A 27500-nucleotide genomic window follows, 5' to 3' on the forward strand; every position below is an offset into this window, starting at 1 on the left:
TAGTGGACTGTCGGTGGTGGTGGTGGTTAGTGGACTGTCGGTGGTGGTGGTGGTTAGTGGACTGTCGGTGGTGGTGGTGGTGGTTAGTGGACTGGTGGTGGTTAGTGGACTGTCGGTGGTGGTGGTGGTTAGTGGACTGTCGGTGGTGTTGGTTAGTGGACTGGTGGTGGTTAGTGGACTGTCGGTGGTGGTGGTGGTTAGTGGACTGTCGGTGGTGGTGGTGGTTAGTGGACTGTCGGTGGTGGTGGTGGTGGTTAGTGGACTGGTGGTGGTTAGTGGACTGTCGGTGGTGGTGGTGGTTAGTGGACTGTCGGTGGTGGTGGTGGTTAGTGGACTGTCGGTGGTGGTGGTGGTTAGTGGACTGTCGGTGGTGGTGGTGGTGGTGGTGGTGGTGGTTAGTGGACTGGCGGTGGTGGTGGTTAGTGGACTGTCGGTGGTGGTGGTTAGTGGACTGTTGGCGGTGGTGGTTAGTGGACTGTCGGTGGTGGTGGTTAGTGGACTGGTGGTGGTTAGTGGACTGGTGGTGGTGGTGGTGGTGGTTAGTGGACTGGTGGTGGTGGTGGTTAGTGGACTGTCGGTGGTGGTGGTTAGTGGACTGTCGGTGGTGGTGGTGGTGGTTAGTGGACTGTCGGTGGTGGTGGTGGTGGTTAGTGGACTGTCGGTGGTGGTGGTGGTTAGTGGACTGGTGGTGGTTAGTGGACTGTCGGTGGTGGTGGTGGTTAGTGGACTGTCGGTGGTGGTGGTGGTTAGTGGACTGTCGGGTGGTGGTGGTGGTTAGTGGACTGTCGGTGGTGGTGGTGGGTGGACTGTCGGTGGTGGTGGTTAGTGGACTGTCGGTGGTGGTGGGTGGGTCGGTGGTTAGTGGACTGTCGGTGGTGGTGGTTAGTGGACTGTTGGTGGTGGTGGTGGTTAGTGGACTGTGGTGGTGGTTAGTGGACTGTCGGTGGTGGTGGTTAGTGGACTGTTGGTGGTGGTTAGTGGACTGTCGGTGGTGGTGGTGGTTAGTGGACTGTCGGTGGTGGTGGTGGTTAGTGGACTGTCGGTGGTGGTGGTGGTTAGTGGACTGTCGGTGGTGGTGGTGGTTAGTGGACTGTCGGTGGTGGTGGTTAGTGGACTGTCGGTGGTGGTGGTGGTTAGTGGACTGTCGGTGGTGGTGGTGGTTAGTGGACTGTCGGTGGTGGTGGTTAGTGGACTGTTGGTGGTGGTGGTGGTTAGTGGACTGTCGGTGGTGGTGGTGGTTAGTGGACTGTCGGTGGTGGTGGTGGTTAGTGGACTGTCGGTGGTGGTGGTTAGTGGACTGTCGGTGGTGGTGGTTAGTGGACTGTCGGTGGTGGTGGTGGTGGTGGTGGTTAGTGGACTGTCGGTGGTGGTGGTGGTGGTTAGTGGACTGTCGGTGGTGGTGGTTAGTGGACTGTTGGTGGTGGTGGTGGTGGTTAGTGGACTGTCGGTGGTGGTGGTTAGTGGACTGTCGGTGGTGGTGGTTAGTGGACTGTCGGTGGTGGTGGTTAGTGGACTGTCGGTGGTGGTGGTGGTGGTTAGTGGAATGTCGGTGGTGGTGGTTAGTGGACTGGTGGTGGTGGTGGTGGTGGTTAGTGGACTGTCGGTGGTGGTGGTGGTTAGTGGACTGGTGGTGGTTAGTGGACTGTCGGTGGTGGTGGTGGTGGTGGTTAGTGGACTGGTGGTGGTTAGTGGACTGTCGGTGGTGGTGGTGGTGGTTAGTGGACTGGTGGTGGTTAGTGGACTGTCGGTGGTGGTGGTGGTGGTTAGTGGACTGTCGGTGGTGGTGGTGGTGGTGGTGGTGGTTAGTGGACTGTTGGCGGTGGTGGTGGTTAGTGGACTGTCGGTGGTGGTGGTTAGTGGACTGGTGGTGGTTAGTGGACTGGTGGTGGTGGTGGTTAGTGGACTGTCGGTGGTGGTGGTTAGTGGACTGGTGGTGGTTAGTGGACTGTGGTGGTGGTGGTTAGTGGACTGGTGGTGGTTAGTGGACTGGTGGTGGTTAGTGGACTGTCGGTGGTGGTGGTGGTTAGTGGACTGTCGGTGGTGGTGGTGGTTAGTGGACTGTCGGTGGTGGTGGTGGTGGTTAGTGGACTGTCGGTGGTGGTGGTGGTTAGTGGACTGTCGGTGGTGGTGGTTAGTGGACTGGTGGTGGTTAGTGGACTGGTGGTGGTGGTGGTTAGTGGACTGTCGGTGGTGGTGGTTAGTGGGTCGGTGGTGGTGGTTAGTGGACTGTCGGTGGTGGTGGTGGTTAGTGGACTGTCGGTGGTGGTGGTGGTTAGTGGACTGTCGGTGGTGGTGGTTAGTGGACTGTCGGTGGTGGTGGTGGTGGTTAGTGGACTGTCGGTGGTGGTGGTGGTTAGTGGACTGTTGGTGGTGGTGGTGGTTAGTGGACTGTCGGTGGTGGTGGTTAGTGGACTGTCGGTGGTGGTGGTGGTTAGTGGACTGTCGGTGGTGGTGGTGGTTAGTGGACTGTCGGTGGTGGTGGTTAGTGGACTGTCGGTGGTGGTGGTGGTGGTTAGTGGACTGGTGGTGGTGGTGGTTAGTGGACTGTCGGTGGTGGTGGTGGTTAGTGGACTGTCGGTGGTGGTGGTTAGTGGACTGTCGGTGGTGGTGGTTAGTGGACTGTCGGTGGTGGTGGTTAGTGGACTGTGGTGGCGGTGGTGGTTAGTGGACTGTCGGTGGTGGTTAGTGGACTGGTGGTGGTGGTGGTTAGTGGACTGGTGGTGGTGGTGGTTAGTGGACTGGTGGTGGTGGCGGTGGTGGTTAGTGGACTGTCGGTGGTGGTGGTTAGTGGACTGGTGGTGGTTAGTGGACTGGTGGTGGTGGTGGTTAGTGGACTGTCGGTGGTGGTGGTTAGTGGACTGTCGGTGGTGGTGGTTAGTGGACTGTCGGTGGTGGTGGTGGTTAGTGGACTGTCGGTGGTGGTGGTGGTTAGTGGACTGTCGGTGGTGGTGGTGGTTAGTGGACTGTCGGTGGTGGTGGTGGTTAGTGGACTGTCGGTGGTGGTGGTGGTGGTTAGTGGACTGTTGGTGGTGGTGGTGGTTAGTGGACTGTCGGTGGTGGTGGTTAGTGGACTGTCGGTGGTGGTGGTGGTGGTTAGTGGACTGGTGGTGGTGGTGGTTAGTGGACTGTCGGTGGTGGTGGTGGTTAGTGGACTGTCGGTGGTGGTGGTTAGTGGACTGTCGGTGGTGGTTAGTGGACTGTCGGTGGTGGTGGTTAGTGGACTGTCGGTGGTGGTGGTTAGTGGACTGTGGTGGTGGTTAGTGGACTGGTGGTGGTGGTGGTTAGTGGACTGGTGGTGGTGGTGGTTAGTGGACTGGTGGTGGTGGCGGTGGTGGTTAGTGGACTGTCGGTGGTGGTGGGTGGACTGGTGGTGGTTAGTGGACTGGTGGTGGTGGTGGTGGCGGTGGTGGTGGTTAGTGGACTGTTGGTGGTGGTGGTGGTTAGTGGACTGTTGGTGGTGGTGGTGGTTAGTGGACTGTTGGTGGTGGTGTTGGTTAGTGGACTGGTGGTGGTGGTGGTGGTTAGTGGACTGTCGGTGGTGGTGGTGGTGGTTAGTGGACTGTCGGTGGTGGTGGTTAGTGGACTGTCGGTGGTGGTTAGTGGACTGTCGGTGGTGGTGGTGGTTAGTGGACTGGTGGTGGTTAGTGGACTGTCGGTGGTGGTGGTGGTTAGTGGACTGTCGGCGGTGGTTAGTGGACTGGTGGTGGTTAGTGGACTGGTGGTGGTTAGTGGACTGGTGGTGGTTAGTGGACTGGTGGTGGTTAGTGGACTGTCGGTGGTAGTTAGTGGACTGTGGTGGTGGTGGTTAGTGGACTGGTGGTGGTGGTGGTTAGTGGACTGGTGGTGGTTAGTGGACTGTCGGTGGTGGTGGTTAGTGGACTGGTGGTGGTTAGTGGACTGTCGGTGGTGGTGGTTAGTGGACTGGTGGTGGTGGTGGTTAGTGGACTGTCGGTGGTGGTGGTTAGTGGACTGTCGGTGGTGGTGGTGGTTAGTGGACTGTCGGTGGTGGTGGTTAGTGGACTGTCGGTGGTGGTGGTTAGTGGACTGTCGGTGGTGGTGGTTAGTGGACTGTCGGTGGTGGTGGTTAGTGGACTGTCGGTGGTGTTGGTTAGTGGACTGTCGGTGGTGGTGGTTAGTGGACTGTCGGTGGTGGTGGTTAGTGGACTGTCGGTGGTGGTGGTGGTGGATAGTGGACTGTCGGTGGTGGTTAGTGGACTGGTGGTGGTGGTGGTGGTTAGTGGACTGGTGGTGGTGGCGGTGGTGGTTAGTGGACTGTCGGTGGTGGTGGTTAGTGGACTGGTGGTGGTTAGTGGACTGGTGGTGGTGGTGGTTAGTGGACTGTCGGTGGTGGTGGTTAGTGGACTGTCGGTGGTGGTGGTTAGTGGACTGTCGGTGGTGGTGGTGGTTAGTGGACTGTCGGTGGTGGTGGTGGTTAGTGGACTGTCGGTGGTGGTGGTTAGTGGACTGTCGGTGGTGGTGGTGGTGGTTAGTGGACTGTCGGTGGTGGTGGTGGTGGTTAGTGGACTGTTGGTGGTGGTGGTGGTTAGTGGACTGTCGGTGGTGGTGGTTAGTGGACTGTCGGTGGTGGTGGTGGTGGTTAGTGGACTGGTGGTGGTGGTGGTTAGTGGGCTGTCGGTGGTGGTGGTGGTTAGTGGACTGTCGGTGGTGGTGGTTAGTGGACTGTCGGTGGTGGTTAGTGGACTGTCGGTGGTGGTGGTTAGTGGACTGTCGGTGGCGGTGGTGGTTAGTGGACTGTCGGTGGTGGTTAGTGGACTGGTGGTGGTGGTGGTTGGTGGTCTGGTGGTGGTGGTGGTTGGTGGACTGGTGGTGGTGGTGGTGGTGGTTGGTGGACTGTCGGTGGTGGTGGTTAGTGGACTGGTGGTGGTTAGTGGACTGGTGGTGGTGGTGGTGGCGGTGGTGGTGGTTAGTGGACTGTTGGTGGTGGTGGTGGTTAGTGGACTGTTGGTGGTGGTGGTGGTTAGTGGACTGTTGGTGGTGGTGTTGGTTAGTGGACTGGTGGTGGTGGTGGTGGTTAGTGGACTGTCGGTGGTGGTGGTGGTGGTTAGTGGACTGTCGGTGGTGGTTAGTGGACTGTCGGTGGTGGTGGTGGTTAGTGGACTGGTGGTGGTTAGTGGACTGTCGGTGGTGGTGGTGGTTAGTGGACTGTCGGCGGTGGTTAGTGGACTGGTGGTGGTTAGTGGACTGGTGGTGGTTAGTGGACTGGTGGTGGTTAGTGGACTGGTGGTGGTTAGTGGACTGTCGGCGGTGGTAGTTAGTGGACTGTCGGCGGTGGTGGTTAGTGGACTGTTGGTGGTGGTGGTTAGTGGACTGGTGGTGGTTAGTGGACTGTCGGTGGTGGTGGTTAGTGGACTGGTGGTGGTTAGTGGACTGTCGGTGGTGGTGGTTAGTGGACTGGTGGTGGTGGTGGTTAGTGGACTGTCGGTGGTGGTGGTTAGTGGACTGTCGGTGGTGGTGGTGGTTAGTGGACTGTCGGTGGTGGTGGTTAGTGGACTGTCGGTGGTGTTGGTTAGTGGACTGTCGGTGGTGGTGGTTAGTGGACTGTCGGTGGTGGTGGTTAGTGGACTGTCGGTGGTGTTGGTTAGTGGACTGTCGGTGGTGGTGGTTAGTGGACTGGTGGTGGTGGTGGTGGTTAGTGGACTGTCGGTGGTGGTGGTTAGTGGACTGGTGGTGGTTAGTGGAGTGGTGGTGGTTAGTGGACTGGTGGTGGTTAGTGGACTGTTGGTGGTGGTGGTGGTTAGTGGACTGGTGGTGGTTAGTGGACTGTCGGTGGTGGTGGTGGTTAGTGGACTGTCGGTGGTGGTTAGTGGACTGGTGGTGGTTAGTGGACTGTGGTGGTGGTGGTTAGTGGACTGGTGGTGGTTAGTGGACTGTTGGTGGTGGTGGTGGTTAGTGGACTGGTGGTGGTTAGTGGACTGTCGGTGGTGGTGGTTAGTGGACTGTCGGTGGTGGTGGTTAGTGGACTGTCGGTGGTGGTGGTTAGTGGACTGGTGGTGGTTAGTGGGCTGTCGGTGGTTAGTGGACTGTCGGTGGTGGTGGTTAGTGGACTGTCGGTGGTGGTGGTTAGTGGACTGGTGGTGGTTAGTGGACTGTCGGTGGTGGTGGTGGTTAGTGGATGATAGATTCTGAGTATAAAGACGAGTGGCCATTTTTAAACAATTTAAATGTATGGAATCTGAAGCATATTTATAAGGATAATTTGTCCCATTTTAGCTGATGTTTTATCCAAAGCGACTTACGTAGTCATGCATACATTTCTCTTATGGGAAGGGCGCAGCGGGAATGGAACCCGAGCGCCAAGCTTTACCAGCTGTTCGCAGAAGGCCTTCAGTACGTGTTTTCTGTCTGTAGATCCGATGCTTGATTTGGACATCCAGGAGCTGGCTAACCTGACGGCTGGGGACGCGGACGTGGAGAACTTCGAACGCCTCTTCACCAAACTGAAGGAGATGAAAGGTATCTGGCTGGAGACGCAAGGCAGTGCACTACTGGCACCCTAATCCCTACATAGTGCACTACTGGCACCCTAATCCCTACATAGTGCACTACTGGCACCCTAATCCCTACATAGTGCACTACTGGCACCCTATTCCCTACACCGTGCACTACTGGCACCCTAATCCCTACATAGTGCACTACTGGCACCCTATTCCCTACACCGTGCACTACTGGCACCCTAATCCCTACATAGTGCACTACTGGCACCCTATTCCCTACACCGTGCACTACTGGCACCCTAATCCCTACATAGTGCACTACTGGCACCCTATTCCCTACACAGTGCACTACTGGCACCCTAATCCCTACACAGTGCACTACTGGAACCCTATTCCCTACACAGTGCACTACTGGTAGATGTACTACTGGTAAATGTACAGCGTGCTATAGAGGTTTCTGATTGGATCCAGCGTGCTATAGAGGTTTCTGATTGGATCCAGCGTGCTGTAGAGGTTTCTGATTGGATCCAGCGTGCTGTAGAGGTTTCTGATTGGATCCAGCATGCTGTAGAGAGGTTTCTGATTGGATCCAGCGTGCTGTAGAGAGGTTTCTGATTGGATCCAGCGTGCTGTAGAGAGGTTTCTGATTGGATCCAGCGTGCTGTAGAGAGGTTTCTGATTGGATCCAGCGTGCTGTAGAGAGGTTTCTGATTGGATCCAGCGTGCTGTAGAGGTTTCTGATTGGATCCAGCATGCTGTAGAGAGGTTTCTGATTGGATCCAGCGTGCTGTAGAGGTTTCTGATTGGATCCAGCGTGCTGTAGAGGTTTCTGATTGGATCCAGCATGCTGTAGAGAGGTTTCTGATTGGATCCAGCATGCTGTAGAGAGGTTTCTGATTGGATCCAGCGTGCTGTAGAGAGGTTTCTGATTGGATCCAGCATGCTGTAGAGGTTTCTGATTGGATCCAGCGTGCTGTAGAGAGGTTTCTGATTGGATCCAGCATGCTGTAGAGGTTTCTGATTGGATCCAGCATGCTGTAGAGGTTTCTGATTGGATCCAGCGTGCTGTAGAGAGGTTTCTGATTGGATCCAGCGTGCTGTAGAGAGGTTTCTGATTGGATCCAGCATGCTGTAGAGAGGTTTCTGATTGGATCCAGCATGCTGTAGAGAGGTTTCTGATTGGATCCAGCATGCTGTAGAGAGGTTTCTGATTGGATCCAGCATGCTGTAGAGAGGTTTCTGATTGGATCCAGCGTGCTGTAGAGAGGTTTCTGATTGGATCCAGCGTGCTGTAGAGAGGTTTCTGATTGGATCCAGCGTGCTGTAGAGAGGTTTCTGATTGGATCCAGCGTGCTGTAGAGAGGTTTCTGATTGGATCCAGCGTGCTGTAGAGAGGTTTCTGATTGGATCCAGCGTGCTGTAGAGAGGTTTCTGATTGGATCCAGCATGCTGTAGAGAGGTTTCTGATTGGATCCAGCGTGCTTTTAGAGCGGTTTTTGATTGCATCCCGGCCTTGGTTGTCATTGACAACCTCTGTATATTACAGAACAATGTCATACGATATTGCCGTTCTGTTTTTCTCTCTACAGATAAGGCTTCATGGCTACCTCCTGAACAGAGGAAACTCCATGCCGAGAAGGTAGCTTCACCCCTAAACACAACCATTTTAAAATGTTACACCCCCATTTTTTTTTTAAATCAAATTATATTCATACTTGGTTCTTCTGACTGTCGGTGTCAAACTGTAAATGTCCTCTTGTCATCTGTGTAGATTTTGTGTTTCTTCATCCTATCCTGGCGGAGGACCAGGGCTAATAAACCCTGTAATGTCCTCTTGTCATCTGTGTAGATTTTGTGTTTCTTCATCCTATCCTGGCGGAGGACCAGGGCTAATAAACCCTGTAATGTCCTCTTGTCATCTGTGTAGATTTTGTGTTTCTTCATCCTGTCCTGGCGGAGGACCAGGGCTAATAAACCCTGTAATGTCCTCTTGTCATCTGTGTAGATTTTGTGTTTCTTCATCCTGTCCTGGCGGAGGACCAGGGCTAATAAACCCTGTAATGTCCTCTTGTAATCTGCATAATGTTGATTGCGGCCAAATGCCTGAAACCTGATTACTTGCTCTGCAGGTTGCCAAGGCGTTTTGGACGGCAATCGGAGGAGACCAGGATGAGATAGAAGGCCTGTCGTCAGGGGAGGAGAGTTAAGGGGAGACTGAGGAGTCACGCTCTTCCTTCCTGTCCCCAGTCCTCCCCTCGCTGTCCCCAGTCCTCCCCTTCCTGTCCCCAGTCCTCCCCTTCCTGTCCCCAGTCCTCCCCTTCCTGTCCCCAGTCCTCCCCTCGCTGTCCCCAGTCCTCCCCTCGCTGTCCCCAGTCCTCCCCTCGCTGTCCCCAGTCCTCCCCTTCCTGTCCCCAGTCCTCCCCTTCCTGTCCCCAGTCCTCCCCTTCCTGTCCCCAGTCCTCCCCTTCCTGTCCCCAGTCCTCCCCTTCCTGTCCCCAGTCCTCCCCTTGCTGTCCCCAGTCCTCCCCTTCCTGTCCCCAGTCCTCCCCTTCCTGTCCCCAGTCCTCCCCTTCCTGTCCCCAGTCCTCCCCTTGCTGTCCCCAGTCCTCCCCTTGCTGTCCCCAGTCCTCCCCTTGCTGTCCCCAGTCCTCCCCTTGCTGTCCCCAGTCCTCCCCTTGCTGTCCCCAGTCCTCCCCTTGCTGTCCCCAGTCCTCCCCTTGCTGTCCCCAGTCCTCCCCTTGCTGTCCCCAGTCCTCCCCTTGCTGTCCCCAGTCCTCCCCTTGCTGTCCCCAGTCCTCCCCTTGCTGTCCCCAGTCCTCTCCTTGCTGTCCCCAGTCCTCTCCTTCCTGGGGCTCCTCCCCTTCCTGTCTCCAGTCCTCCCCTTCCTGGGGCTCCTCCCCTTCCTGTCTCCAGTCCTCCCCTTCCTGGGGCTCCTCCCCTTCCTGTCCCCAGTCCTCCCCTTCCTGTCTCCAGTCCTCCCCTTACTGGGGCTCCTCCCCTTCCTGGGGCTCCTCCCCATCCTGGGGTTTTATTCACTAGGAAGCAAACAGAACAATAGGAACTTTTTATTTTTTGTTGCAAAACATTTCACGTTGTAAAATGTTTCTCTACGGTGTTAGACTAATGAATATACGCCTGGTCTGCTCCCAACTCAGGAACCGTGGACGATTGAGTAGAGACTGGGAGGGACTCTGGCCAGGTTGAAGAGAGGGGAGTGCTTATCGTCATATTATCAATTATTAGTTTGTCTCTTCCACATTTATTTATTTTGTGACACTATCGAAAAGCTAGCTTGGTTCCCAGATCTGTTTAGTGCCATCTTCCCAACCCAATGACCATACTGAAGGAGCTGGCAAGTCCGGACAAACATCTGGGACCAGGCTAGTAAGCTGTGGGGTGTCCAGTCTGCCCAGGTTCTGGAAGAGACTAAAAAGACTGGCTGTTCCATGGATGTTTAATTGGGATGTTTGGTGTTCATGTGTTTATCCCTGGTAAAAATACAAAAAACATTGAGACCTTGAGACCTAAGAGGATGAGGAACAATACAGAAAATACAACTGTACACAATTTAAAACCACCTTTTTAAACAGTTAATATTATTGGACTAGTAGCCGGAAGGTTGCAAGTTCAAACCCCCGAGCTGACAAGGTAAAAATCTGTCGTTCTGCCCCAGAACAAGGCAGTTAACCCACTGTTCCCCGGTAGGCCGTCATTGAAAATTTAAAAAAATAATTATATATATATATATATATATATATATATATAATCAAACAAAACGAACACCCTTTTATCAATATAAAAATGGATAAATGCCATGATGAGTGAAGGCTAATTGAACTGATCCATCGTCCCTCTTCTCCTGTACGAGTCTGTTGTCCGGTCATGACGAGTGACGACGTTAAAGATAACTAGTTACCAAACCTTTTCCTCTGGGAACCCTCAGACATTTCACAATGTTGTTCTTTAAATTAGTTGAATTATGTGTTAGCTCTGGAATAGATCACATGGAACAGCAGAGGGGGGAGAGAGGTTTGGAATGGCTGGGGGGGGGGCCCCGGGGAGAGGTTTGGAATGGCTGAGGGGGGGGCCCCGGGGAGAGGTTTGGAATGGCTGAGGGGGGGGTCCCCGGGGAGAGGTTTGGAATGGCTGAGGGGGGGGCCCCGGGGAGAGGTTTGGAATGGCTGAGGGGGGGGCCCCGGGGAGAGGTTTGGACACCACTGAGGGGTGAGGTTTGGAATGGCTGAGGGGGGTTGGAATGGCTGAGGGAGGGGTCCCCTGAGGGGGGAGAGGTTTGGAATGGCTGAGGGGGGGGCCCCGGGGAGAGGTTTGGACACCCCTGAGGGGGAGGTTTGGAATGGCTGAGGGAGGGGGTTGGAACGGCTGAGGGGGAGGTTTGGAACGGCTGAGGGGGCGGGGGAGAGGTTTGGAACGGCTGGGGGGCCCCGGGAGAGGTTTGGAACGGCTGAGGGGGAGGTTTGGAATGGCTGAGGGAGGGGGTCCCTGGGGAGGGGTTTGGACACCACTGAGGGGGGCCCGGGAGAGGTTTGGACACCACTGAGGGGGGGCCCGGGGAGGGGTTTGGACACCCCTGAGGGGGGGCCCGGGGAGGGGTTTGGACACCCCTGAGGGGGGGCCCGGGGAGGGGTTTGGACACCCCTGAGGGGGGCCGGGGAGGGGTTTGGACACCCCTGAGGGGGGCCCCGGGGAGGGGTTTGGACACCACTGAGGGGGGCCCCGGGGAGGGGTTTGGACACCCCTGCTGTAGAATATGGATTATATTATTATATTATATTGTGTTTTGTCCTTTTGTTTGATCGTTGTTCTGGGTTCCACAGTCACCTTGTAGAAAAGTTACAAAAAATAAAGTGATGTGCCTTTTTTAATGTAATCATTAGCAAGACATTACAATTACACTCTGTCTGATTAAAGACCTACATAAATCCATCATTAACCGGTGTGCGTTCTGTATGATGTAACACAAGTGGCACCAAATCACTGGAAATGATTCATTGATCAATTATTAGTTTGTCTCTTCCACATTTATTTTTTATTTTTTTTAATTTTGTGACACTATCAAAAAGCTAGCTTGGTTCCCAGATCCCCCAAGGAAGTGAAAATAAACTTTGGCATATTCTCCAACATCCAACATATTCTCCCCCCAGTCTAAGGGTCCATTCAATCTGCATTGTGGAGATGTACGTTTTACAGTGATTGAAATTTAAAGGAAATGTTCTTCCTTTAGTGGAGATCCAATCAGAGTCCTCTCTACAGCACGCTGGATCCAATCAGAAACCTCTCTACAGCACGCTGGATCCAATCAGAAACCTCTCTACAGCACGCTGGATCCAATCAGAGTCCTCTCTACAGCATGCTGGATCCAATCAGAAACCTCTCTACAGCATGCTGGATCCAATCAGAAACCTCTCTACAGCATGCTGGATCCAATCAGAAACCTCTCTACAGCATGCTGGATCCAATCAGAAACCTCTCTACAGCACGCTGGATCCAATCAGAAACCTCTCTACAGCATGCTGGATCCAATCAGAAACCTCTCTACAGCATGCTGGATCCAATCAGAAACCTCTCTACAGCATGCTGGATCCAATCAGAAACCTCTCTACAGCATGCTGGATCCAATCAGAGTCCTCTCTACAGCATGCTGGATCCAATCAGAAACCTCTCTACAGCATGCTGGATCCAATCAGAAACCTCTCTACAGCACGCTGGATCCAATCAGAAACCTCTACAGCACGCTGGATCCAATCAGAAACCTCTACAGCACGCTGGATCCAATCAGAAACCTCTACAGCATGCTGGATCCAATCAGAAACCTCTACAGCACGCTGGATCCAATCAGAAACCTCTCTACAGCATGCTGGATCCAATCAGAAACCTCTCTACAGCATGCTGGATCCAATCAGAAACCTCTCTACAGCATGCTGGATCCAATCAGAAACCTCTCTACAGCACGCTGGATCCAATCAGAAACCTCTCTACAGCACGCTGGATCCAATCAGAAACCTCTCTACAGCACGCTGGATCCAATCAGAAACCTCTCTACAGCACGCTGGATCCAATCAGAAACCTCTCTACAGCATGCTGGATCCAATCAGAAACCTCTCTACAGCATGCTGGATCCAATCAGAAACCTCTCTACAGCATGCTGGATCCAATCAGAAACCTCTACAGCATGCTGGATCCAATCAGAAACCTCTCTACAGCATGCTGGATCCAATCAGAAACCTCTACAGCATGCTGGATCCAATCAGAAACCCTCTACAGCACGCTGGATCCAATCAGAAACCCTCTACAGCATGCTGGATCCAATCAGAAACCTCTCTACAGCATGCTGGATCCAATCAGAAACCTCTCTACAGCACGCTGGATCCAATCAGAGTCCCTCTACAGCACGCGGGATCCAATCAGAAACCCTCTACAGCACGCTGGATCCAATCAGAAACCTCTACAGCACGCTGGATCCAATCAGAAACCCTCTACAGCACGCTGGATCCAATCAGAAACCTCTCTACAGCACGCTGGATCCAATCAGAAACCTCTCTACAGCACGCTGGATCCAATCAGAAACCTCTCTACAGCATGCTGGATCCAATCAGAAACCTCTCTACAGCACGCTGGATCCAATCAGAAACCTCTCTACAGCACGCTGGATCCAATCAGAAACCTCTCTACAGCATGCTGGATCCAATCAGAAACCTCTCTACAGCACACTGGATCCAATCAGAAACCTCTCTACAGCATGCTGGATCCAATCAGAAACCTCTCTACAGCACGCTGGATCCAATCAGAAACCTCTCTACAGCATGCTGGATCCAATCAGAAACCTCTCTACAGCATGCTGGATCCAATCAGAAACCTCTACAGCACGCTGGATCCAATCAGAAACCTCTCTACAGCATGCTGGATCCAATCAGAAACCTCTCTACAGCACGCTGGATCCAATCAGAAACCTCTCTACAGCATGCTGGATCCAATCAGAAACCTCTACAGCACGCTGGATCCAATCAGAAACCTCTCTACAGCATGCTGGATCCAATGAGAAACCTCTCTACAGCACGCTGGATCCAATCAGAAACCTCTCTACAGCATGCTGGAGTAACCATAATGACACCCCTGTACTAGGAGGGAGAAGACCCAGTAACCATAACGACACCCCTGTACTAGGAGGAGAAGACCCAGTAACCATAATGACACCCCTATACTGGGAGGGAGAAGACCCAGTAACCATAATGACACCCCTGTACTAGGAGGAGAAGACCCAGTAACCATAATGACACCCCTATACTGGGAGGGAGAAGACACAGTAACCATAATGACACCCCTGTACTAGGAGGAGAGAAGACCCAGTAACCATAATGACACCCCTGTACTAGGAGGAGAGAAGATCCAGTAACCATAATGACACCCCTGTACTAGGAGGGAGAAGACCCAGTAACCATAATGACACCCCTGTACTAGGAGGAGAGAAGACCCAGTAACCATAATGACACCCCTGTACTAGGAGGAGAAGACCCAGTAACCATAATGACACCCCTGTACTAGGAGGAGAGAAGACCCAGTAACCATAATGACACCCCTGTACTAGGAGGGAGAAGACCCAGTAACCATAACGACACCCCTGTACTAGGAGGAGGGAGAAGACCCAGTAACCATAATGACACCCCTATACTGGGAGGGAGAAGACCCAGTAACCATAATGACACCCCTGTACTAGGAGGAGGGAGAAGACCCAGTAACCATAATGACACCCCTGTACTGGGAGGAGAAGACCCAGTAACCATAATGACACCCCTGTACTAGGAGGGAGAAGACCCAGTAACCATAATGACACCCCTGTACTGGGAGGGAGAAGACCCAGTAACCATAATGACACCCCTGCACTGGGAGGGAGAAGACCCAGTAACCATAATGACACCCCTGTACTGGGAGGAGAAGACCCAGTAACCATAACGACACCCCTGTACTAGGAGGGAGAAGACCCAGTAACCATAACGACACCCCTGTACTGGGAGGGAGAAGACCCAGTAACCATAACGACACCCCTGTACTGGGAGGGAGAAGACCCAGTAACCATAATGACACCCTGTACTAGGAGGAGAGAAGACCCAGTAACCATAATGACACCCCTGTACTAGGAGGAGAAGACCCAGTAACCATAATGACACCCCTGTACTAGGAGGAGAGAAGACCCAGTAACCATAATGACACCCCTGTACTGGGAGGGAGAAGACCCAGTAACCATAACGACACCCCTGTACTGGGAGGGAGAAGACCCAGTAACCATAATGACACCCCTGTACTGGGAGGGAGAAGACCCAGTAACCATAATGACACCCCTGTACTAGGAGGAGGGAGAAGACCCAGTAACCATAATGACACCCCTGTACTGGGAGGGAGAAGACCCAGTAACCATAATGACACCCCTATACTGGGAGGGAGAAGACCCAGTAACCATAACGACACCCCTGCACTAGGAGGGAGAAGACCCAGTAACCATAACGACACCCCTGCACTAGGAGGGGAGAAGACCCAGTAACCATAACGACACCCCTGCACTAGGAGGGAGAAGACCCAGTAACCATAACGACACCCCTGCACTAGGAGGAGAAGACCCAGTAACCATAACGACACCCCTGCACTAGGAGGGAGAAGACCCAGTAACCATAATGACACCCCTGCACTAGGAGGGGAGAAGACCCAGTAACCATAACGACACCCCTATACTGGGAGGGAGAAGACCCAGTAACCATAACGACACCCCTGCACTAGGAGGGGAGAAGACCCAGTAACCATAACGACACCCCTGCACTAGGAGGGAGAAGACCCAGTAACCATAATGACACCCCTGCACTGGGAGGGGAGAAGACCCAGTAACCATAATCAAACCAATGACAATCTTTACAAAAACACACCTCTAGAGCTGCCAGCATTTATACCTACCTTTTGGATTAAAATATATCTTAATCTGTATTAAAATAGATCATAATCTGTATTAAAATAGACCATTCTGTATTAAAATAGATTAAAATAGACCATTCTGTATTAAAATAGACCAATTATGAAAGCAGATGAAAATAGATAAAAAAAAAACGATAAAATGATAATAGATAAAAAAATATATTAAATATTTAAGGTAATAGATATGATAATCGTTTAGATGATAATAGATTAGATAAGTATACAACATTCTGTATACTTCTGGCCCCTCCTTGGACACTGTGTTAACTAACCTCCAGACAAGCTTCAATGCCATACACCTCTCCTTCCGTGGCCACCAACTGCTCTTAAACGCAAGTAAAACTAAATGCATGCTCTTCAACCGTTCGCTACCTGCACCTGCCCGCCCGTCCAGCATCACTACTCTGGACGGTTCTGACTTAGAATGTGTGGACAAGTACAAATACCTAGGTGTCTGGTTAGACTGTAAACTCTCCTTCCAGACTCATATTAAGCATCTCCAATCCAAAGTTAAATCTAGAATCAGCTTCCTATTTCGCAACAAAGCATCCTTCACTCATGCTGCCAAACATACCCTTGTTAAACTGACCATCCTACCGATCCTCGACTTCGGTGATGTCATTTCCGGAATGGCCTCCAACACCCTACTCAGCTAATTGGATGTAGTCTATCACAGTACCATCCGTTTTGTCGCCAAAGCCCCATATACTACCCACCATTGTGACCTGTACGCTCTCGTTGGCTGGCCCTCGCTTCATACTCGTCGCCAAACCCACTGGCTCCAGGTCATCTACAAGTCTCTGCTAGGTAAAGCCCCACCTTCTCTCAGCTCACTGGTCACCATAGCAGCACCCACTCGTAGCACACGCTCCAGCAGGTATATCTCACTAGTCACCCCCAAAGCCAATTCTTCCTTTGGCCGCCTCTCCATCCAGTTCTCTGCTGCCAATGACTGGAACGAACTGCAAAAATCACTGAAGCTGGAGACTCATATCTCCCTCATTAATTTTAAGCACCAGCTGTCAGAGCAGCTCACAGATTACTGCACCTGTACATAGCCCACCTATAATTTAGCCCAAACAACTACCTCATCCCCATACTGTTATTTATTTATTTATCTTGCTCCTTTGCACCCCAGTATCTCTACTTGCACATTCATCTTCTGCACATTAATCACTTGTGTTTAATTGGTATATTGTCATTATTTCGCCACTATGGCCTATTTATTGCCTTACCTCCCTTATCTCACCTCATTTGCTCACATTGTATATAGACTTATTTTTCTACTGTATTATTGACTGTATGTTTGTTTTACTCCATGTGTAACTGTGTTGTTGTATGTGTCAAACTGCTTTGCTTTATCTTGGCCAGGTCGCAATTGTAAATGAGAACTTGTTCTCAACTGGACTACCTGGTTAAATAAAGGGGAAATAAAAATAAAATAGATGATAGATGATAATAGATAAATAGATTATGATAGATGATAATATATTAGATGATAATAGATTAGATGATAATAGATAAATAGATTAGATGATAATAGATAATAGATTAGATGATAATAGATAAAAGATTAGATGATAATAGATAAATAGATTAGATGATAATAGATAATATATTAGATAATAGATTAGATGATAATAGATAAATAGATTAGATAATAGATAATAGATTAGATAATAGATCAATAGATTTGATGATAGATGATAATAGGTTAGATGATAATAGATTAGATGATAATAGATTAGATTATAGATAAATAGATTAGATGATAGATGATAATAGGTTAGATAATAGATAAATAGATTAGATGATAATAGGTTAGATAATAGATAAATAGATTAGATTATAGATAATAATAGATAAATAGGTTAGATGATAATAGATTAGATGATAACAGATTAGATGATAATAGGTTAGATGATAATAGGTTAGATGATAATAGGTTAGATGATAATAGAGTAGATGATAATAGAGTAGATGATAATAGATTAGATGATAATAGGTTAGATGATAATAGGTTAGATGATAATAGAGTAGATGATAATAGGTTAGATGATAAGAGTAGATGATAATAGATTAGATGATAATACATAAATAGATTAGATGATAATAGATTAGATGATAATAGATAAGATGATAATAGGTTAGATGATAATAGATAAATAGATTAGATGATAGATAATAATAGATAAATAGATTAGATGATAGATAAATAGATTAGATTATAATAGATTAGATGATAATAGATTAGATGATAATAGGATAGATGATAATAGGTTAGATGATAATAGATTAGATGATAATAGATAAATAGATTAGATGATAATAGATAAATAGATTAGATGATAATAGATTAGATAATAGATTAGATAATAGATAAATAGATTAGATGATAATAGATAAATAGATTAGATGATAATAGGTTAGATGATAATAGATAATAGATTAGATAATAGATAAATAGATTAGATGATAATAGATTAGATGATAATAGATTAGATAATAGATAAATAGATTAGATGATAATAGATTAGATGATAATATAATAGATAATAGATTAGATAATAGATAAATAGATTAGATGATAATAGATAAATAGATTAGATGATAATAGATAATAGATTAGATGATAATAGATAAATAGATTAGATGATAATAGATAATAGATTAGATGATAATAGATAAATAGATTAGATGATAATAGATAAATAGATTAGATGATAATAGATAAATAGATTAGATGATAATAGATAATAGATTAGATGATAATAGATAAATAGATTAGATGATAGATGAGTATTAATAGATAAATAGATTAGATGATAGATAAATAGATTAGATGATAATAGATAAATAGATTAGATGATAATATATAATAGATTAGATGATAATAGATAATAGATTAGATGATAATAGGTTAGATAATAGATAAATAGATTAGATGATAGATGAGTATTAATAGATAAATAGATTAGATGATAGATGAGTATTAATAGATGAATGTATTAAATAAATGATAGTAATAAATAGATAATACATCAGATGAAAATATGCCTTTTTTCAATTATTGAATTGGATTTACAATTTACTTCCTGAGTTGGCTGACAGCAAATAGAATTGACCCAAATCCTGCAATGCATTATGGTTAACAAGCCTGGAGGGAAAAGTGCTTCGTTGGTTCCTTGAAATAGACAGCAGGCGTATTATACACAGAGCATTGTGTCTGACAGCGATGAGCAGGACAACACGCTCCGTTGAAACTGATTCATTATTACATCTCTGAGTAAAACCAAATGCCTCTTCGTCCAGCACCGTCCAGCACCGTCCTCCAATGTCCATCACTGTCCTCCTCCATCCATCACTGTCCTCCTCCGCCCAGCCCTGTCCTCCATTGTCCAGAACTGTCCTCCATTGTCCAGCACTGTCCTCTCCACTCAACCCTCTGAACAATGAATAGAATTCACCAAATAATGGACACACTAATGTAGAGGCATGATTATGAGTTCATGAACGAAAACACCAACATGCTATAGATGTTGAGCAAATACCACAAAGATGCCAAAGTACAACAGTTAAAAAAAACACCATCAAATCAATATGATACACTAAATGCTACTGTTGAGAAGAACAGTCCAAACAAAATAAAACTACAATTAAAAAGGTAAATAAACTACAAATCCCATCTGGCGTTGTGCCCTGTATAGCTGTCCCTGCTCATTCCTGACTCATTTAGGATTTTTAGACAAATCTAACGGAGTAAACCAAATCTCCAGACACATATATATATATATATATATATATTTTTTTTTTAAATCACAGATTTGAGAGAAATATTCATGTTCTTCATGAAATGTGATGATATTTTGGATGAAATTACCAAAGTATGAAAAGTAACTGTTGTTTCTACACGGATGACGTTTGATCCTAAAGTCACTGGTCCCCCGTGTCAAACACTTGGATTCATTATTAAGGTGACGTCACCTTAACTCTCATTTTAATACACCAATGGGCACGTGATATTCTCGTAACTAATTTAAATAACAACGACATCGGGGAAGATGTGTTTGCAGAGGGGTGTGGTTTATATAACTAGATAGCCACTCTACTGGTGCCACAATTTGACTGTAGGATGTCAGCATATATAATACAATGTTTAACCTATTAATTTATGGCAAATATACTTATATATTATATATATATATATCTTTCCCCTTTCATCTGTGTCTGGTGTTAGCTAGTGACTGGCTAGCTAGGTCTTTGTCTGGTGTTAGCTAGTGACTGGCTAGCTAGGTCTTTGTCTGGTGTTACCTAGTGACTGGCTAGCTAGGTCTTTATGTCTGGTGTTAGCTAGTGACTGGCTAGCTAGGTCTTTTATGTCTGGTGTTAGCTAGTTACTGGCTAGCTAGGTCTTCATCTTTGTCTGGTGTTAGCTAGTTACTTGCTAGCTAGGTCTTTATGTCTGGTGTTAGCTAGTGACTGGCTAGCTAGGTCTTTATGTCTGGTGTTAGCTAGTGACTGGCTAGCTAGGTCTTTTATGCCTGGTGTTAGCTAGTTACTGGCTAGCTAGGTCTTTGTCTGGTGTTACCTAGTTACTGGCTAGCTAGGTCTTTATGTCTGGTGTTAGCTAGTTACTGGCTAGCTAGGTCTTCATCTTTGTCTGGTGTTAGCTAGTTACTGGCGTGCTAGGTCTTTATGTCTGGTGTTAGCTAGTGACTGGCTAGCTAGGTCTTTATGTCTGGTGTTAGCTAGTGACTGGCTAGCTAGGTCTTTATGTCTGGTGTTAGCTAGTTATTGGCTAGCTAGGTCTTTGTCTGGTGTTAGCTAGTGACTGGCTAGCTAGGTCTTTATGTCTGGTGTTAGCTAGTGACTGGCTAGCTAGGTCTTTGTCTGGTGTTACCAAGTTACAGGCTAGCTAGGTCTTTATGTCTGGTGTTAGCTAGTTACTGGCTAGCTAGGTCTTTGTCTGGTGTTAGCTAGTGACTGGCTAGCTAGGTCTTTATGTCTGGTGTTAGCTAGTGACTGGCTAGCTAGGTCTTTGTCTGGTGTTACCTAGTTACTGGCTAGCTAGGTCTTCATCTGTGTCTGGTGTTAGCTAGTTACTGGCTAGCTAGGTCTTTGTCTGGTGTTACCAAGTTACAGGCTAGCTAGGTCTTTATGTCTGGTGTTAGCTAGTGACTGGCTAGCTAGGTCTTTGTCTGGTGTTACCTAGTTACTGGCTAGCTAGGTCTTTATGTCTGGTGTTAGCTAGTGACTGGCTAGCTAGGTCTTTATGTCTGGTGTTAGCTAGTTACAGGCTAGCTAGGTCTTTATGTCTGGTGTTAGCTAGTTACTGGCTAGCTAGGTCTTTATGTCTGGTGTTAGCTAGTGACTGGCTAGCTAGGTCTTTATGTCTGGTGTTAGCTAGTTACTGGCTAGCTAGGTCTTCATCTGTGTCTGGTGTTAGCTAGTTACTGGCTAGCTAGGTCTTTGTCTGGTGTTACCAAGTTACTGGCTAGCTAGGTCTTTATGTCTGGTGTTAGCTAGTGACTGGCTAGCTAGGTCTTTATGTCTGGTGTTAGCTAGTGACTGGCTAGCTTTATGTCTGGTGTTAGCTAGTGACTGGCTAGCTAGGTCTTTATGTCTGGTGTTAGCTAGTGACTGGCTAGCTAGGTCTTTATGTCTGGTGTTAGCTAGTGACTGGCTAGCTAGGTCTTTATGTCTTGTGTTACCTAGTTACTGGCTAGCTAGGTCTTCATCTGTGTCTGGTGTTAGCTAGTTACTGGCTAGCTAGGTCTTTGTCTGGTGTTACCAAGTTACAGGCTAGCTAGGTCTTTATGTCTGGTGTTAGCTAGTGACTGGCTAGCTAGGTCTTTGTCTGGTGTTACCTAGTTACTGGCTAGCTAGGTCTTTATGTCTGGTGTTAGCTAGTGACTGGCTAGCTAGGTCTTTGTCTGGTGTTACCAAGTTACAGGCTAGCTAGGTCTTTATGTCTGGTGTTAGCTAGTTACTGGCTTAGGTCTTTGTCTGGTGTTAGCTAGTGACTGGCTAGCTAGGTCTTTGTCTGGTGTTAGCTAGTGACTGGCTAGCTAGGTCTTTGTCTGGTGTTACCTAGTTACTGGCTAGCTAGGTCTTCATCTGTGTCTGGTGTTAGCTAGCTAGGTCTTTGTCTGGTGTTACCAAGTTACAGGCTAGCTAGGTCTTTATGTCTGGTGTTAGCTAGTGACTGGCTAGCTAGGTCTTTGTCTGGGGTTACCTAGTTACTGGCTAGCTAGGTCTTTATGTCTGGTGTTAGCTAGTGACTGGCTAGCTAGGTCTTTATGTCTGGTGTTAGCTAGTTACAGGCTAGCTAGGTCTTTATGTCTGGTGTTAGCTAGTTACTGGCTAGCTAGGTCTTTATGTCTGGTGTTAGCTAGTGACTGGCTAGCTAGGTCTTTATGTCTGGTGTTAGCTAGTTACTGGCTAGCTAGGTCTTCATCTGTGTCTGGTGTTAGCTAGTTACTGGCTAGCTAGGGCTTTGTCTGGTGTTACCAAGTTACTGGCTAGCTAGGTCTTTATGTCTGGTGTTAGCTAGTGACTGGCTAGCTAGGTCTTTATGTCTGGTGTTAGCTAGTGACTGGCTAGCTAGGTCTTTATGTCTGGTGTTAGCTAGTGACTGGCTAGCTTTATGTCTGGTGTTAGCTAGTGACTGGCTAGCTAGGTCTTTATGTCTGGTGTTAGCTAGTGACTGGCTAGCTAGGTCTTTATGTCTTGTGTTAGCTAGTTATTGGCTAGCTAGGTCTTCATCTGTGTCTGGTGTTAGCTAGTGACTGGCTAGCTAGGTCTTTGTCTGGTGTTAGCTAGTGACTGGCTAACTAGGGTCTTTGTCTGGTGTTCGCTAGTGACTGGCTAGCTAGGTCTTTGTCTGGTGTTAGCTAGTGACTGGCTAGCTAGGGTCTTCAGCCAGCATGGAACAAAAGGAGGGTAAGGGTCGTTCAAAACTCAGATGCAGTTGTCATGTCAACACATCCGTCAGTGCTGCTGTGAACTGCATCACAAGGGACATGCCAAATGGTGGACGTATGAATTTTTGTTGTTGACATAATTGATGCATTTTCAATGCTGTTTGAGTTGCTTTGTGTATCACCACATTAGCTTGAGATAATTTTACTCCCAACACTGCTCACTGCATCCCAGTTGCTTGACATCAGCTTTCAAAGAGCTGTCAGTCAAGGCGAGATCATGAATATAAGCTTCCCCGGCCCACTCAGCCTGTCTTTTCAAACTTCCTGGTAAGTTAGTTAGCCGTGAGAGAAAAAAGGTACTTTTCCAGAATGACTGTTCTGTCTGCGCACCTGCGTGCGTGTATTTAGGAGACACTAGAACAGTGGATGCTGGGGGAGCCCATCTGTGTCAGTACTTTATCCAGCCACTGGAGAGGGCCATTGAGGTGCAGCTCAATCCAACAAGGGGTGCTGGTTACGGTCTGTCGCCTGAGGGGAGAGGGAGATTAATGAAAATGTGTTCATCTTTTGTATAAAACAGCAACACAGCAAACTTGCTCTTTCACTTTCGCTAGTAAACATTACAGATAACAATTCAACAAACAACTTGTATCAATAACATTTCATAAATCAATAAGTCTGTTTAACTGATGTTTAGCCTACATCTCAACTCTTAAGTTAAAGTGTTCTACCTACATCTTGTGTGGTTCTACGAAGTCTGTTTTGCTAGTTGTGTGTTTGAAACATGACTCAGGCCAGGGAGAGTCCAGTGGGAGTCCCCTTCCGTGTTCTCTAGTCCGTCTGAACACGATCACCTCTGTCCCTCCCTCCACCCACGTCCTCTGCCCTCCCTACATTCCTCCCCCGTTAGTCAACTCTCTCTCTCTGCCGCCGTCTCACACCCTGTCTCACACCCTATCCCCCCCATCCTCTCGCTCTCTCCCTCCTCTCCAAGTCTGTCTCCGCCGCAGAGCACACACGCATAGTGACCACACACACACACACTCTCTTTTCCTGTCTTTATCCTCCTTCCTCCTCTTGGTTTTGCACGATTCCAGGATTCTTGGAGTCGACTCAGACTCCTGCGGTTTGACTCGAAGGAGTCGACTCTTGCTCGCCTCCCCAAAACAGGCTGAAATGGATGAACACACACGTGCGCACCAGTTCCTGATTCCAGAATCCTACGTTTGGCGTTCTAGATGACTGACCTGAACATGATGCTGTCCATCTGCTCTTCAACAGCCAATAAAATTGCCTGTTTCAATATAGGTGACTTGTAGGAAGTTTAAATATTTCAGTGATATTTCTGCTATGTGCATGAAGCCATGGGATGATGCGAAGCTCTACTCTGATCAGAATATTATCATATATTCTGCACATCTACCATTCCAGTGTTTAATTGCTATATTGTAATTACTTCGCCACCATGGCCTATTTATTTCCTTATCTTACCTCATTTACACTCACTGTATATAGACTTTTTGTTTTATTTTGTTTCTACTGTATTATTGACAGCATGTTTGTTTTACTCCATGTGTAACTCTGTGTTGTTGTTTGCGTCGAATTGCTTTGCTTTATTCTTGGCCAGGTCGCAGTTGTAAATGAGAACTTGTTCTCAACTGGCCTACCTGGTTAAATAAAGGTGTTCTCAACTGGCCTACCTGGTTAAATAAAGGTGTTCTCAACTGGCCTACCTGATTAAATAAAGGTGAAATACATTTTTAAAAAATCATAGTATTATCCATGTTATGGAGGAAACCTAAACATCTAGAGGACCCATCATCCTTCCACTCCCTCCTCTTCCTCTGGAGGACCCATCATCCTTCCACTCCCTCCTCTTCCTCTAGAGGACCCATCATCCTTCTACTCCCTCCTCTTCCTCTAGAGGACCCATCATCCTTCTACTCCCTCCTCTTCCTCTAGAGGACCCATCATCCTTCTACTCCCTCCTCTTCCTCTAGAGGACCCATCATCCTTCCACTCCCTCCTCTTCCTCTGGAGGACCCATCATCCTTCTACTCCCTCCTCTTCCTCTAGAGGACCCATCATCCTTCTACTCCCTCCTCTTCCTCTGGAGGACCCATCATCCTTCTACTCCCTCCTCTTCCTCTAGAGGACCCATCATCCTTCTACTCTCTCCTCTTCCTCTGGAGGACCCATCATCCTTCCACTCCCACCTCTTCCTCTGGAGGACCCATCATCCTTCCACTCCCTCCTCTTCCTCTGGAGGACCCATCATCCTTCTACTCCCTCCTCTTCCTCTAGAGGACCCATCATCCTTCTACTCCCTCCTCTTCCTCTGGAGGACCCATCATCCTTCTACTCCCTCCTCTTCCTCTGGAGGACCCATCATCCTTCTACTCCCTCCTCTTCCTCTAGAGGACCCATCATCCTTCTACTCTCTCCTCTTCCTCTGGAGGACCCATCATCCTTCCACTCCCACCTCTTCCTCTGGAGGACCCATCATCCTTCCACTCCCTCCTCTTCCTCTAGAGGACCCATCATCCTTCTACTCCCTCCTCTTCCTCTAGAGGACCCATCATCCTTCTACTCCCTCCTCTTCCTCTGGAGGACCCATCATCCTTCTACTCCCTCCTCTTCCTCTAGAGGACCCATCATCCTTCTACTCCCTCCTCTTCCTCTAGAGGACCCATCATCCTTCCACTCCCTCCTCTTCCTCTAGAGGACCCATCATCCTTCCACTCCCTCCTCTGGAGGACCCATCATCCTTCTACTCCCTCCTCTTCCTCTAGAGGACCCATCATCCTTCTACTCCCTCCTCTCTACATCCTCTTCCTCTGGAGGATCCATCATCCTTCTACTCCCTCCTCTCTACATCCTCTTCCTCTAGAGGACCCATCATCCTTCTACTCCCTCCTCTTCATCTGGAGGACCCATCATCCTTCTACTCCCTCCTCTTCATCTGGAGGACCCATCATCCTTCCATTCCCTCCTCTTCCTCTGGAGGACCCATCATCCTTCTACTCCCTCCTCTTCATCTGGAGGACCCATCATCCTTCTACTCCCTCCTCTTCATCTGGAGGACCCATCATCCTTCTACTCCCTCCTCTTCCTCTGGAGGACCCATCATCCTTCTACTCCCTCCTCTCTACATTCTCTTCCTCTAGAGGACCCATCATCCTTCTACTCCCTCCTCTCTACATTCTCTTCCTCTAGAGGACCCATCATCCTTCTACTCCCTCCTCTTCCTCTGGAGGACCCATCATCCTTCTACTCCCTCCTCTTCCTCTAGAGGACCCATCATCCTTCTACTCCCTCCTCTTCCTCTGGAGGACCCATCATCCTTCTACTCCCTCCTCTTCCTCTGGAGGACCCATCATCCTTCTACTCCCTCCTCTTCCTCTGGAGGACCCATCATCCTTCTACTCCCTCCTCTTCCTCTAGAGGACCCATCATCCTTCTACTCTCTCCTCTTCCTCTAGAGGACCCATCATCCTTCTACTCCCTCCTCTTCCTCTGGAGGACCCATCATCCTTCTACTCCCTCCTCTTCCTCTAGAGGACCCATCATCCTTCTACTCCCTCCTCTTCCTCTAGAGGACCCATCATCCTTCTACTCCCTCCTCTTCCTCTGGAGGACCCATCATCCTTCTACTCTCTCCTCTTCCTCTAGAGGACCCATCATCCTTCTACTCCCTCCTCTTCCTCTGGAGGACCCATCATCCTTCTACTCCCTCCTCTTCCTCTAGAGGACCCATCATCCTTCTACTCCCTCCTCTTCCTCTAGAGGACCCATCATCCTTCTACTCCCTCCTCTCTACATCCTCTTCCTCTAGAGGACCCATCATCCTTCTACTCCCTCCTCTCTACATCCTCTTCCTCTAGAGGACCCATCATCCTTCTACTCCCTCCTCTTCCTCTAGAGGACGCATCATCCTTCTACTCCCTCCTCTCTACATTCTCTTCCTCTAGATGACCCATCATCCTTCTACTCCCTCCTCTCTACTTCCTCTGGAGGACCCATCATCCTTCTACTCCCTCCTCTCTACATTCTCTTCCTCTAGAGGACCCATCATCCTTCTACTCCCTCCTCTTCCTCTAGAGGACCCATCATCCTTCTACTCCCTCCTCTCTACATTCTCTTCCTCTAGAGGACCCATCATCCTTCTGCCCATATTAACAACAAAAAATTAAGGCCATAACTGAACCAATTTCTGTAGGCTTGCGCTTCAGTTTCCCAGACTTCACAGCCTCCCCAGACTTCACAGCTTCCCCAGACTTCACCGCTTCCCCAGACTTCACCGCTTCCCCAGACTTCACCGCTTCCCCAGGCTTCACAGCTTCCCCAGGCTTCACAGCTTCCCCAGACTTCACAGCTTCCCCAGACTTCACAGCTTCCCCAGACTTCACCGATTCCCCAAACTTCTCAGCTTCCCCAGACTTCACAACTTCCCCAGACTTCACCACTTCCCCATACTTCACCACTTCCCCAGACTTCACCGATTCCCCAGACTTCACAGCTTCCCCAGACTTCACAGCTTCCCCAGACTTCACAGCTTCCCCAGACTTCACAGCTTCCCCAGACTTCACCGATTCCCCAGACTTCACAGCTTCCCCAGACTTCACCGCTTCCCCAGACTTCACAGCTTCCCCAGACTTCACAGCTTCCCCAGACTTCACAGCTTCCCCAGGCTTCACAGCTTCCCCAGGCTTCACAGCTTCCCCAGACTTCACCGATTCCCCAGACTTCACAGCTTCCCCAGACTTCACCGCTTCCCCAGACTTCACCGCTTCCCCAGACTTCACAGCTTCCCCAGACTTCACCGCTTCCCCAGACTTCACCGCTTCCCCAGACTTCACAGCTTCCCCAGACTTCACCACTTCCCCAGGCTTCACAGCTTCCCCAGACTTCACAGCTTCCCCAGACTTCACAGCTTCCCCAGACTTCACAGCTTCCCCAGACTTCACCGCTTCCCCAGACTTCACAGCTTCCCCAGACTTCACAGCTTCCCCAGACTTCACAGCTTCCCCAGACTTCACAGCTTCCCCAGACTTCACCGCTTCAACAGGCTTCACAGCTTCCCCAGACTTCACAGCTTCCCCAGACTTCACCGCTTCCCCAGACTTCACCGCTTCCCCAGACTTCA

At 48.9% G+C, this 27500-nt stretch overlaps 2 protein-coding genes and 4 long non-coding RNA genes across 110 annotated transcripts in view; 3 read left to right on the top strand and 3 right to left on the bottom strand.

Annotated features, from left to right (window-relative positions):
• Positions 1–10187, top strand: part of aagab (alpha and gamma adaptin binding protein) — a 26934-nt gene extending 16747 nt beyond the window's left edge. Inside the window, exons 8-10 of the mRNA XM_052481087.1 lie at positions 6370–6474; positions 8045–8094; positions 8585–10187. Coding sequence (XP_052337047.1) covers positions 6370–6474; positions 8045–8094; positions 8585–8662 — 233 coding nt within the window. The 3' untranslated portion in view covers positions 8663–10187. The remainder of the gene's footprint in view (positions 1–6369; positions 6475–8044; positions 8095–8584) is intronic.
• LOC127912189 (uncharacterized) lies at positions 6975–7932 on the top strand. 7 transcript variants are annotated; one of them, XR_008081364.1, is made up of 4 exons: positions 6975–7188; positions 7219–7406; positions 7497–7562; positions 7627–7932. It is a non-coding gene; the product is annotated as an uncharacterized LOC127912189 (long non-coding RNA). The 7 variants fall into 7 exon arrangements; XR_008081362.1 differs by having other exon boundaries at positions 7659–7932; XR_008081361.1 differs by having other exon boundaries at positions 7691–7932.
• Positions 10188–11617: 1430 nt separating the features above from the next.
• Positions 11618–17534, bottom strand: LOC127912190 (uncharacterized). Of its 50 annotated transcripts, none has more exons than XR_008081381.1 (7): positions 13518–17532; positions 13202–13485; positions 12978–13137; positions 12257–12572; positions 12133–12198; positions 11845–11972; positions 11618–11780 (listed from the first exon to the last, which is right to left on the bottom strand). It is a non-coding gene; the product is annotated as an uncharacterized LOC127912190 (long non-coding RNA). The 50 variants fall into 50 exon arrangements; XR_008081404.1 differs by having other exon boundaries at positions 12133–12226; positions 12381–12572; positions 13518–17531; XR_008081387.1 differs by having other exon boundaries at positions 11845–12036; positions 12197–12226; positions 12381–12572; positions 13518–17530.
• A 2116-nt stretch (positions 17535–19650) lies between these two features.
• LOC127912192 (uncharacterized) lies at positions 19651–22255 on the top strand. 50 transcript variants are annotated; one of them, XR_008081439.1, is made up of 9 exons: positions 19651–19800; positions 20002–20465; positions 20546–20697; positions 20776–20972; positions 21162–21204; positions 21281–21356; positions 21467–21540; positions 21961–22038; positions 22111–22255. It is a non-coding gene; the product is annotated as an uncharacterized LOC127912192 (long non-coding RNA). The 50 variants fall into 50 exon arrangements; XR_008081447.1 differs by lacking the exon at positions 21162–21204 and having other exon boundaries at positions 20776–20814; positions 20854–20896; XR_008081448.1 differs by having other exon boundaries at positions 20776–20814.
• LOC127912191 (uncharacterized) lies at positions 20003–21931 on the bottom strand. Its single transcript, XR_008081417.1, has 3 exons — positions 21667–21931; positions 21143–21298; positions 20003–21103 (listed from the first exon to the last, which is right to left on the bottom strand). It is a non-coding gene; the product is annotated as an uncharacterized LOC127912191 (long non-coding RNA).
• smad3b (SMAD family member 3b) overlaps positions 21959–27500 on the bottom strand; it is a 24763-nt gene continuing 19221 nt past the window's right edge. The window contains 1 exon segment of the mRNA XM_052481088.1: positions 21959–22882. Within this exon segment, the coding sequence (XP_052337048.1) occupies positions 22759–22882 (124 nt within the window). The 3' untranslated portion in view covers positions 21959–22758.

This window comes from Oncorhynchus keta, chromosome 26, assembly GCF_023373465.1.
Source record: "Oncorhynchus keta strain PuntledgeMale-10-30-2019 chromosome 26, Oket_V2, whole genome shotgun sequence".
Taxonomy (NCBI): Eukaryota; Metazoa; Chordata; class Actinopteri; order Salmoniformes; family Salmonidae; genus Oncorhynchus; species Oncorhynchus keta.